The sequence below is a fragment of the Drosophila teissieri genome, chromosome 3L, assembly GCF_016746235.2.
Source record: "Drosophila teissieri strain GT53w chromosome 3L, Prin_Dtei_1.1, whole genome shotgun sequence".
Lineage (NCBI taxonomy): Eukaryota > Metazoa > Arthropoda > Insecta > Diptera > Drosophilidae > Drosophila > Drosophila teissieri.
This window is the reverse complement of record NC_053031.1, coordinates 7,184,175-7,196,030: the sequence shown is the minus strand read 5'-3', so window position 1 is coordinate 7,196,030 and position 11,856 is coordinate 7,184,175. Positions and strand designations below refer to the sequence as shown.

Sequence of the window (11,856 nt, the reverse complement as noted above, 5' to 3'; positions counted from 1 at the left end):
CTTAGTGTCGTAAACCGTTTAAAAACCACCAAAAAGTGCTGGCACAAAACATCCAATAAATTTATTTGAAAAACCAATTGCATCCGATTGCTTCCTCCACTACTTGGCATACTTTTTGGTCCACTCGCGTGCATGCTGGTCGTGGAGCACGCGGTTTCGCCTGAACATATCTGCGACTCCCACCTCCATAGGATCGTTTGGGTTCGGGTCCGCCAGCAGGGACATTATGGAGATGAGCACCTTGGAAGCCGACAGAGCTGGCGACCACTTGGAGCTGAGAATATCCAGGCAAAGGCGCCCGGAGAAAGCGATGTTGCAATGGTAAGTCTTGGTTAGGAACGCAACATAGGGCGGCTGGAATGGATAGTTTCGGGGGAAGACTATCTCCACTCTGAAACGGCCACCTTCATAAACCGTTTCCGAGGGACCGGGGATCGTGGCTACCCAGTGGAACAGATTATCGCCCACCATCTCCACCTTGCACCCTTCCGTTTGATCGGTTGAGAACTCGGAGATCTCGCGACGCAGCCTAGTGATGGTGAGGGGTTCACCCTGGGTGGGTATCCCGGACTCGAAGCGAAACAGGCTTTGCACCAGGGAATGATGTTGCAACCACTCGGAGTCAGCCGATGTGGGTAAAGGTCTGGTTGGGTGGACGGGTGGAACATGGCGCACCACAGTGGCCCCAACATCTGGATTCGTAGAACTGGCTACTACAGTTGAGTACGTTCTGCGGGCACGGCGTTGACGACCAGTGGCTCCCGTGGCCCTAGTGGACTGAGGGGAGTTTGCATCCTGGGCAGGAGATCCTTCGGTGGCCTCAGCAACTGGACTCGTAGCTGTAGCTTGCTGCACACGCGCTGCGATTCTCTCACTTATTCTTGCTGCTGCCACTAACTTCAATTTGGAGCAAAGGTTGAAATAAAACACATTGCTAAGATGCATGCCACACAACTCACCGGTGCGGATTGACCTGCTGCCAGATGAGTGGTTCGCCTGCCCCTGCCCCTGGGCACCCGGCCACCTCGAGGTCCGTCCAACTGGGCACTGGAATCGCTGACACGGCGAAGTCGCACCACCAGCCGCATATTGGATGCGTTTCTTGGGGCTGCACTCGCTTCCTCACGGGCCGCAATCCTTTCACTACGTCGTGCTGGCATTATCTGTAGTTGAACACGACGGGATAGAGCTAAATAACTAGAGAAGTATACTTCATATGCAACCGATTTTGAAAGAGCCTGCTGCCAAGCAACAGAATTTCACAGGAAAGACAGGAAAAGTGCTTTTCGCCTCTGGCCGGAAACTGAAAATCATAAGTCACTCGATACTTTCAGCAGTGTTGCAAGGTGCTGTTGTTCCTATCGATAAAAAGTGTTAGTGAACACTTAGTATTATATTAGGCTTGAATAAAAATGGCGCAGCACTTACCTCTGCTGTTTCCATCACTGTACTTTGACCAAAAAGCTTAATCTATTTGTGATTCACGGCCTGAATGCTTGCTTGTCATTAGTTTATGGCAATCGCCTGGACTTTAAACAATTATTAACATTTCCCCAATACGTGCCTGGCAAAGCAAACACAAATCACTGAAAGTTTTCCCCATTCGATTCGAGATCTATTCGAAACGCTCCACACGTCACAAAGACCGTCATAAGTTTTTGTATCGACTAAAAAGACAATAATTTCATTTAGATGAGAGTGGAAGCGCGATAAGTGTGACCCCATGCCAAACGAAATGTCTTGGAACTCAATTGGGTTTTGTTGTACTTGGGCTCGCGATCATTATCAAAATATTTTGTACACGAAACAAACATGTCAAGCAAATGTCTTGGCCCCCCCCAAACCACCACTTCCCCATACCGCGAAAGCGACCCGAAAAAATTGTTAAAAATAACCATAATAATTTCAATTGTCTGCCTGCATTTCGATTCGAGCGCGTCATGTTGTTTTGATTGGGACGATGATAAAAGTAATTTCGCTTTTGCCCCTCCAATAGGGTATTCATTTATAGAGTAGAGTTCGGAAACCCAGCTAAATACACATATTTTACCAGAGAACCCGTTTGACTTATCAGAAATGTATGAAACTCTTAGACCAATTAATTATGGGATTATATGATTCGTGGGCTGGCTGAGACGGAGGTCGGAGTTCCTTTAGCTAGACCCATTAGGTGAAAATAAATAAATTATACAATAAATACGATGCTAAATATGTGTTTTATAATGTGAGTGAGAGGATCTGACACTTGGGGGGGCAACCCTATAGCCATTATCGCCCATTTGGATCGATAGAGGTTTCTATGCTTCGGTCAGAAGTGATAAGGTTGTTCAGCTGACATTTGAGACTGCACATATAACTATGTATATTTCAATGACCACTTCAGGCCTTGAAATGTAAAGGGAACATAGGTAATATCGGAAGGTCTTAAAGGGTATTACCTTACTAGTATACTATGATTCCTTGTCATCTCGATTTCAGTGCTGAACAGTGACAGATTGTGACAGAAAGACCCACAAGTCAAGGAAATTCCAGACGGCAGGAAAAGCACTTGAATTGTATAGGAAACAAGTACATATATTTAAATTTTTCCAACATGGGCGCAAGAATTAGACGCAATGAACCTTTTACCAGTGACGAAGTGCAGCGTCTTCTTAGAAACCCATCAAATAAACCCCACCGAATGCTCTTATTTCTGGACACAAGATTTGCCAGTGAAGACATAAGGACCTCCGGCCGTGTGATGCCTGACATTCACATCTTTTCCGGACCGTTGGTGGAAAGTTTGAGATACGGACCCTTTTTGCCGGTGAATCTGTCCAAGGAGCACTCTTGGGCTTACTCCGTACTCATGCAACAACCCATAGTTCGCCCTGCCCATCCTGGACGAATTCGCTACACTGCTGTGCCTCAATGGAGTCCTCCAACGCGTCTCGGACTGGGAAGAAACGTGATTTTTCCGGAGGACATCTTGGGACTGATACTAATGGCCATGATAGTTAACCCCGAAATCGACACCCTAATGCGCCTCGATCCCATTAAGGCCATGTCCCTGCTGCTGCGCATTGCAAACTACTTTCTCAACTGAGTCGGGATAGTAACAGATTATATGATTCGTGGGCTGGCTGATTAGCTAGACCCATTAGGTGAAAATAAATAAATTATACAATAAATACGATGCTAAATATGTGTTTTATAATGCTGTTTTTGCGATGTGTAAATCTGTTGTTATGAGCACTCGATTATGCCGTTTGCGTGGGCGTTGAGACATTGGCATGCCCCATTCATTCAACCCAGCATCTCGGCATCCATCCACATCCATATCCACATCCATCCCCATCCACATCCACATCCACATCCATCCAGTGCCATTCCATTCCAGCACCACTACCACTCTTCAATTGCGGTGCGTTGCCCGCTGATTAATCATTGGCCGACTGACAGCTCAACTTTGCGGCCACAACGCTTATTAAATTGGCTTAAGATCGGCGGATAAACTTAAAGTACGTGTAGGAATGGGACCCCACAACTGGATATTATGCATATAGTACGTCGCACAATGGTATTGTGTACAGCACCCACTTGGCCACATGGGATACTATACGATATTGTTCGATGGCAACAAAGCCTCGTGAAATTGATTCGAATTCAGTCAGATCGCAGATGTGATAAATCGTATGATTTCAATTAATTGTGTGTGCGAAAAGCGAGGGGAAGTGCACTCATTATGCCAGCTTGGTTAATTTATCAGTGGAGTTTATAATGATATACAAGAAATATGTTTTAATTTGCAGCTAATTAAGCCCGCTCTCTGCACATTGATTGACTTCAAGCCAAGCGGCAGGGATTTGTGAATAGTGAATAGTGAACAGTGAATAACAAATGAGTGGAAACGAATGAGATGTTCGACAATTCGAAAGGTGATTCAATAATTAAGAACTTCTCTTCCTTGTGGGTGGATTACTCGATCTTTCATACTCAATGTGAATGCCTTGCCCCTAGTTGTTCATTAAATGAATATTGATTACTCAAAATTTTTCCTAATAAATGACTTATATAAGAACATTAGTTAAACTCTCTGTTTTAGCAGTAAAACAGCATGCAAATGATATTAAAACGTTACTACCGCACAAAATGCTTTGAAAACCTACAAGATGTCCTCTTGTTTATGGCTCTTAGCATTTCCTACTTCCTCTACCTCTAACATCAATTTGGCAACACCTTTTACTTTCGTTTGGGCCACGAGTCCAGCTGCCGCAACACCCACAGCGACTCAAAACCCACATTCGGATACGTGCAGATATATATATATACATATGCTGCAACTCCTGAGCAGGCTCATCCATTTTAAGCCAGGCCATAACATAAAAGCGCCCATTAGCCAAATGGGGGAGGACCCCCCCGGGGAGCTGGTCTTTTTTTCATGGGCGTAGGGGCGCAAAAGGAGGCAGCAGACGCCATCACTCGTGCCCCGTCTGGTAATCGTGACAGACAATTGGCAAAAAGGCGGACAGGGGGATATGGCCATCCAGCACCATGCACCGCAAGAAATTTATATTTAAACATGCATCGTGTGCTAGAATGGTTATAGCTGCAATGTGTGCGCAAATGAAATAGAACCTAAATTTTAGTTGGAAAATACCTTTTGAGAGAAAGTTCCTAGACTTGGATCCTTCAAACCGGATCCAAAGTAGATGTGCTTTTCTCTGAGTGCACCTCCTTCAACCACCGAAATCGAAAACCAAAAACCGAAAAAACGGAAAACCGCGAAACAGGAACCGTGGCTACAGGCTAACTAGTCTGAGATGTTGGCCTGGTCTCCGAGTACGAGTACGATCCACTCCACGGCAAAATGGTATAATGGTAAAATGGCAATACTTTTGGCCAGACGTGCGCCTGCTTTGCATACAACAATATGCGACAAGACAAGACAGCCAAACACACAAGACAAGCTGGCTAAAAACGGCGACAACTATAATTAAGCTTAATTGCTGTTTAGTGCGAGTATGGGCAACTTTTCGCAGTTGTTTCTCCCCGCTGCACAAAAAATAAATAAACAAAAACAAAGACTGGAACGGAGATGGAGCTGGAGCTGGAGACAGACGCCCACGCACCACTTCACGTATAATTAAATTAAATTTATAATGCGAATTTCAACACGATAAATAAGCCTAACCAGGTGTTTTTCGGGGCGCACGGGGGGTGTGGCCCCATAGATATCTGGGTAATTGAAAACTTAAAGCGCACTTATCGCTCACTCTCATTGTTTTTCGTGTGTCGGGGAAATTAATTAGCAATTAAAAATGCAGCGCACAGCGATCGGTGGTTAAATGCTACACAATGCTACCCACAAACAGCAAATGCTACCCGGTTCTCTCTAATCTGCTGCGAAATAATTCATATTTATAAATAGACAAACATTATTCAATGTGTCCGAGCGAGAGCCCGTGGACCGAGAACCGTAAATTAAATCAAAATCAAAATGAAAACGATATGGTCTTATGCCCAGAATTTATAACGAAAACAGCCAGAACAGTGAAATCGAAAATACGAAAAGGGGAATATCGAGGTGGCGAGAAGCCGACAGACGAAATGCCCTAGGTATGATACACATATTATTATTCTTCTTACTCTTCTAGCCCACGTAAAAGAGTTTTTTTAATATTTGAAAAACTGTATGAACCACAAATGTTGCAACCTATAATTATAGTCAATAGCATGTGATAATCGATGAGCTAATAAATCTTGGACCTCAACAGCCCACCCCTAACAGCCTAGGCAAGACACCCTTTGGAAAGGGTATGCCAAGCCATTTGGCCAGTGTCCGCCCACAAAAAAGCGTTGTTAGCGGTTCGCAGTTCTGAAGCTGGGAAGTTGGAAGTCGGAGGTTGGGAACTTGGCCGCCGTCCTGGGCTTTTCAGCCCGGCTTGTGACTCAATGCAGCTGCAGTTGATCGACCGATCGATTCGAACTGCAAACAGAAAACAGAAACTGAAAAGCTGAAAAAAACAGAAAAAACTGAAAACGGTTGCATTTGGCAATGAACTTTTCGCAGCGAAAAAAAGACAAAAGTCTAGACTTTGCTGCAAATGCGCTGGCAAGCTGACTTTGAACTCGGTCAAGTCGAGACACATTTGCGAAACTGTTTGCATATTTAATTGAACACCTACAACAACAATAAATGAGCTGCAGCTGCGCGGAATCACTTTTTCGCAATAATAAGCATAAGCATAAGCATAATAATAATCAGGCGCAAACAGGCTCAATGGCCAAAAAGTGGCCAACGGGCGAATAAGCCAAGTCGTGCTCGGCCAAAACTAATGACCATACTTACCATATTTAGCGCCGAACGCTGGCAATCCTATCCTATTCCTTCGGTGGCAGCCTTGGTGGCAGCTCAAGTGTGGCAGAGTGAGAGGATCTGACACTTGGGGGGGCAACCCTATAGCCATTATCGCCCATTTGGATCGATCGAGGTTTTTATGCTTTGGTCAGAAGTGATAAGGTTGTTCAGCTGACATTTGAGACTGCACATATAACTATGTATATTTCAATGACCACTTCAGGCTTTGAAATGTAAAGGGAACATAGGTAATATGGCAAGGTTTTGAAGGGTATCACCTTACCATTTCAAATTTAAACAGCAAAATTAAAGAAACTTACAAATGAAATGATTCGTTTGTCATCTCGATTCCAGTGCTGTACAGTGACAGATTGTAACAGAAAGACGCACAAGTCAAGGAAATTCCAGACGGCAGGAAAAGCTCTTGAATTTTATAGGAAAAACATACATATATTATAATTTTTCCACCATGGACGCAAGAATTAGACGCAATGAACCTATTAGCCGTGACGAAGTGCAGCGGCTACTTAGAAACCCATCAAATAAACCCCACCGAATGCTCTTATTTCTGGACACAAGATTTGCTAGTGAAGACATGAGGACCCCCGGCCGTGTGATGCCTGACATTCACATCTTTTCCGGACCGTTGGTGGAAAATTTGAGACCTGGACCCTTTGTGCCGTCCAGGGAGCACTCTTGGGTTTACTCCGGCCTCATGCAACAACCCATAGTTAGCCCTGCCCATCCTGGACGAGTGCGCTACACTGCTGTGCCTCAATGGAGTCCTCCAACGCGTCTGGGACTGGGAAGAAACGTGACTTTTCCGGACGACATCTTGGACCTGATACTGATCGTCATGGTAGTTAACCCCGAAATCGACACCCTAATGCGCCTCGATCCCATTAAGGCCATGTCCCTGCTGCTGCGCATTGCCAACTACTTTCTCAACTGAGTCGGAATAGTAACAGAAAACTATGCCTCGGAATTGTAAATTTGTCTTATTTTACTAGTTATTTGACAATGGGATGAACGTTGAAACCCATTAATAAATTGTTATTCCTTTTGAGCGAAATAAGCGAAGTCAGCAAAAAACTGATTGATGTTAGTAAGAAATCTCTTTGAATGTGTTTCCCCAATTTTGAATACAACTGTAAAACAATCTTTCTTTTGAAAGTTTAAACCATTTTATCACTTTTTTGAACGATTGGCACCATGAAAAATCGCAACCTACAGCCGGCGACCTGGACATCACTCTTCATATGTCAGGCGGATTGTCGTTTATGAGCTCGATACAGATACTCGATACTCGTACTTGTCCCGGAGGCGGAGGAGCCGTTCGATGCCCGCGGATACTCGTGATTAATTGTGGGGCACGCGACGATGCGATGCCAATCGGCTGCCCCAAGTGACAAAAATCAATGCAACTGCAAATGTGTGAGACGAGCAAGTGTGGCACAGGAGCGAAAAGGGACGCCACTGACAGGAGCCATAAATCTTCGGACGACCCCAGAAGTCGCAGATGTCACGGGGCGACACACAGTGCCCACACAGAGTCCCTTATCGGGGGCAAGTATCGGTTCTTCTTCTGCGGAATGTACTCTCGCAATGGGCACTGGAACGGAAGTTGGCCACAATCAATCTCAATTAAACTGATAGCTACTGCGCGGAGGAGTCGCCACATTCTCCTCCACATTCGCCTCACTTATTCCTCGAAGGCATGTAATGATTGCATGGTATTTATAAAGGTGGATCTCTTTCTTTTCGAATCAAGTAGGTAATTGTTCAGTACTTTACTTACAGACTGAATAACTTCTGTGTAAATGGTTCAGTTCAATGGTTATTAATTATACTTTTGCTGTTTCCACTTATGACTGCAAATAAAGCTATAATTATTTCACTGCAATGCTACAGGGAAGCGTTCGTATGACCTGAAAACTTGTTCACTTTATTACGTCTGTGAATCGTACCATAAGTCAGGCCCAAAGTAAGGCCAACACCTCAGTCACATTCGAGTGACAATCTAACACTCGCGGGCAGCTCTCTAAATTGCGCACATCCGCTGTAGCGCTGCAAAGGAGCCGCAATAATTTACAACAATATAGCGCGAATAAACGCGACCAGGGGCGGCGTGAAAGGGGGGATATTGGCCATAAACTGAGCCAAGAGCACGCGTAATTTGGCCAAACGTTTCCATTTCCATGCAAATGGCAGCCAGCGAGCGGCAAATCAGCGCCCATGAAAGCAATCGCAATTGCGTGTTGCACAATCGTTGTGAGTTGAAAAAGCAAAGAAAACACAAAAAATTAAAATAAAAATAAAGAGACGACAGACAACCTGCAGCCTACACAACCCCGCAGAATCGAGAACCCAAAGCCCAGAGAACATGACATCAAATGGCAAACAAAGACCAATTACATGGAAGAAACAAACTTAAAGACAACCAGGTGAGATTTGCCCAAGGAAGTCGAGTATGTAGATACACTCTAAAGAGCCTAAAAGCATGCTTATACTATAAATAGTATATAGTTTTAAAACATATTTACTCCTTTTCCTTAAGGCCTGATTTATATATTACAAATGCAAGTAAGTCTGATTTATTATTTGCAGCTCTGGAGAGCACAATCGGATTTCATTGAAAGAAGTCTAATAAAATGGCAGTACCTTAACCAAAATAGTGTCGCTGAAACCTCCAAGCACATGGCACATGGGCGGCAGGCTGAAAAACATTAGCCAAGACCAAAAAAACCAAAAAACCGGGGCCACATTAAAGCCCACGAACTGAGTCACCGCGGAAGATGCGTTGGACGTCGGATTGCCAGGCGCAGTCGTGGTACTGCAACAAACTACAGAACCCCATTTGGAAGTCGACTGCGACTGTTGCATGCTAAATGTTGCTAAATTCAAGAGCGACCAACATTTATCACACTACGCCTATCGCCTTTTTGTGGCCCCTTTCCGTCGCTAATTAATGATAATGTCAGGAACTAATATGCAGAGGGACTATAGGAAAACTCCTCCTCCTCCGCCAGTTCGCCAGTTTGCCAGTTTATCATCAGTTAACGTTTTCATTAACCATATGTCACACGCACGTCCCTCGCATTTTCCAACCCTCGGTCCTGGGGATCCTTGAAAATTAAATTATGCGCTCGGGGTCGCGTGTCCTGCCACGATTTCTGACCAACTTCGGATGACTCAAAAAATACATTAAAATGCATACATACATGCACTGGGAAAAACAATGCTAGCTAGCATTTGAATTTGTTTTTGGATTAATTAATATATCAAATATAATGGCAAAGATGGCTTGGTGTTTAATATTGTGGTTCTTAATTATGGAGACAACTATAAAAAGGGTTTCCAAAATGTTAGTTTTGAAAGAACATTTCCTTTACACTTGATTTTTAATAAAATAAAGTTATCTTCGATTTCATCATTTATCAGCCAGGTGGCATATATTTTTCCAGTGTCCTTCCTGTTATCCTAGTAGATACCATACCCATTTCCCATAAATATTTCGAGGATCCTTCGCTTCAGTTTCGGACAGTTGGCTCGTGTCCCGGTCTAAAAGGTGTTAAAACTGTGCCACAAAATTGTTTGACCTTTGGGGTTGTTTTTACGACCGTCTGACTTTTCGATGGCAACTGGACCCATGGACACAGGGAACAGGGAACTTGGGAACTTGGGCACCCCATCCACCGCCGATTTCACTGCCAAATGATTACGCCGCATTTTGTCGACACTGAAGTTTATGTTTTTTTATGAGGCACGTGCCTGTCGGTGGACTCTGAAAGGTGGTCAATGTTTTAACTCCATCGAGGCACGCAATATGCCAACTAAGGGATACGAGGATACACGTATTTCTGTTAGTTTACAAACTGTGAAGATCTGAATAATTAAGAGGGAATTAAAAGGTGAAGGAACACATGTGTGATTTGAAGAGACTAGCACATTCTATGTGGGATATTAAACGATATAATGAAGTAATGTTTCTCTGGGTAAATGTAAATTGATAGCTTGAAAATGAAAACCAGTAAAGGTGTAATTTAGAAATATATGTGTGTTTTGATTAGCTTGCAATTAGGTGGCTCCCAAAATGGCAAACAATGGGACTTGCGCAATTTGATTTCGGGGGCCTCCCCGTTGTGCGGACCTCTTAACCCGTGCGGCCTATTTAACCCACTAAGCCGGTAACCCAGTTTCCACACAAAAACACCGAAATCGAATACCGAAATTTGCACATCACGCCGCCGCGTACTTCGCCTTCAATTAGCCCAAGAAACTCACGCGCCAAAATTGGCAGTCTGGAGTTGCGTAATCGCTGGATTACCTGATTGATGGATGGATTGGTCGGAGATCAGAGGAGAGCCATTTGGATACTCGTATACTCGTATACTCGTAGGCTAATTCAATTGCTTTATAATTGAACTAAGGAGGCGCGACGGCCGACTCCGATTCACTTTGGAGCGCTTTAATGAGCCAACTCCAACTCGAACTCCGACTCAGATTCCCAAAGACCGAGCACACATGCCGCCGCTCAGCAGGTTTTCGGACTTTCGAGCCAAGTTAATAATCTAATGGACACGTTGTAATTTTTACCGTACTCGAAATTGCCCAATAATCGATTCATCCGATTCGATTTGGACTTGGTTTCCAGTTGCGGCCACAATTGAAAATGAAATTTAATGCCGAATTAATGGGGGAGTTTGTTGTGAAGTCTTTTATGGGGAAGTGATGATGCGGTGTTTTGCCCGATGATGGATTGCCCCCCACGCTAATTAGCCCACAGCCCAATCAGACCCCGACTACGAATCCCCCAACCCCAATCTGAATCCAATCAGACAAACTCCAATTTATTCGAGGCCCGGGCTTAAAATGGGTGTCCTTTGTTTAATTAGTGCACTGAAAAATTAGTCGAAAATAAAGCCCCGGTGAAATACTTAAGCGGATTAAGCGGCGATTTATCAAAAGCAATTAAAGATCCCCGAAAATGCCCCTTCTCGAAATTTTGATTCGCGGAATGCGTTAGCAGCGATGACAAATAGTAGCAAAAATGTTGGGCAACAAAATGTTTATAATGCTGCTAAAAGCATGTTTGTATCTCGCAGATACAAATCGCAGATCGCAGATCGCCAATCCGAAAGCCAAATGCCGCACTTTGCAAAGTGGGCCAAACAGGCAGGCGAGTACAGTGGCTAATCGGAGGACTGAACCAGTTGCATACTGTACTTGTAATGACATTACCAAACGGTGTTGGGATATATAGTTACAAGTCTGCAATCAATGCATGTAGAATCATAAAAAATCTAGAAGCAGTTCATTAAACACATTTTTGTAAAACACAAAACTCCTTTCTAAATGCATTTCTCCTTAAGCAAATACAATCCGTTAAGTACATTCTAAAGAAATCCACTGTATAATTTAAGGCTACATTTTTCTCCACAGCGAGTGTCTAACTGGCAGTCGGTCGAATGGGCAACACATTTGCATTACCTAATAAAACACACATAATCCGCAAT

The 11,856-nt window shown here is 44.0% G+C and overlaps 3 protein-coding genes across 3 annotated transcripts; 2 read left to right on the top strand and 1 right to left on the bottom strand.

Moving 5' to 3' along the window:
• Positions 1-36: 36 nt before the first annotated feature.
• LOC122616315 (constitutive photomorphogenesis protein 10) lies at positions 37-1,351 on the bottom strand. Its single transcript, XM_043791724.1, has 2 exons — positions 960-1,351; positions 37-897 (listed from the first exon to the last, which is right to left on the bottom strand). The coding sequence occupies exons 1-2, from the start codon at positions 1,158-1,160 to the stop codon at positions 100-102; spliced, it is 999 nt and encodes a 332-aa protein (XP_043647659.1). The 5' UTR covers positions 1,161-1,351; the 3' UTR covers positions 37-99.
• Positions 1,352-2,478: 1,127 nt separating this feature from the next.
• On the top strand, positions 2,479-3,170 carry LOC122617702. Its single transcript, XM_043793655.1, has one exon. The coding sequence runs from the start codon at positions 2,594-2,596 to the stop codon at positions 3,083-3,085; it is 492 nt and encodes a 163-aa protein (XP_043649590.1). The 5' UTR covers positions 2,479-2,593; the 3' UTR covers positions 3,086-3,170.
• Positions 3,171-6,689: 3,519 nt separating this feature from the next.
• Positions 6,690-7,520, top strand: LOC122617573. Its single transcript, XM_043793484.1, has one exon. The coding sequence runs from the start codon at positions 6,810-6,812 to the stop codon at positions 7,290-7,292; it is 483 nt and encodes a 160-aa protein (XP_043649419.1). The 5' UTR covers positions 6,690-6,809; the 3' UTR covers positions 7,293-7,520.
• The last annotated feature ends 4,336 nt before the right edge of the window (positions 7,521-11,856 follow it).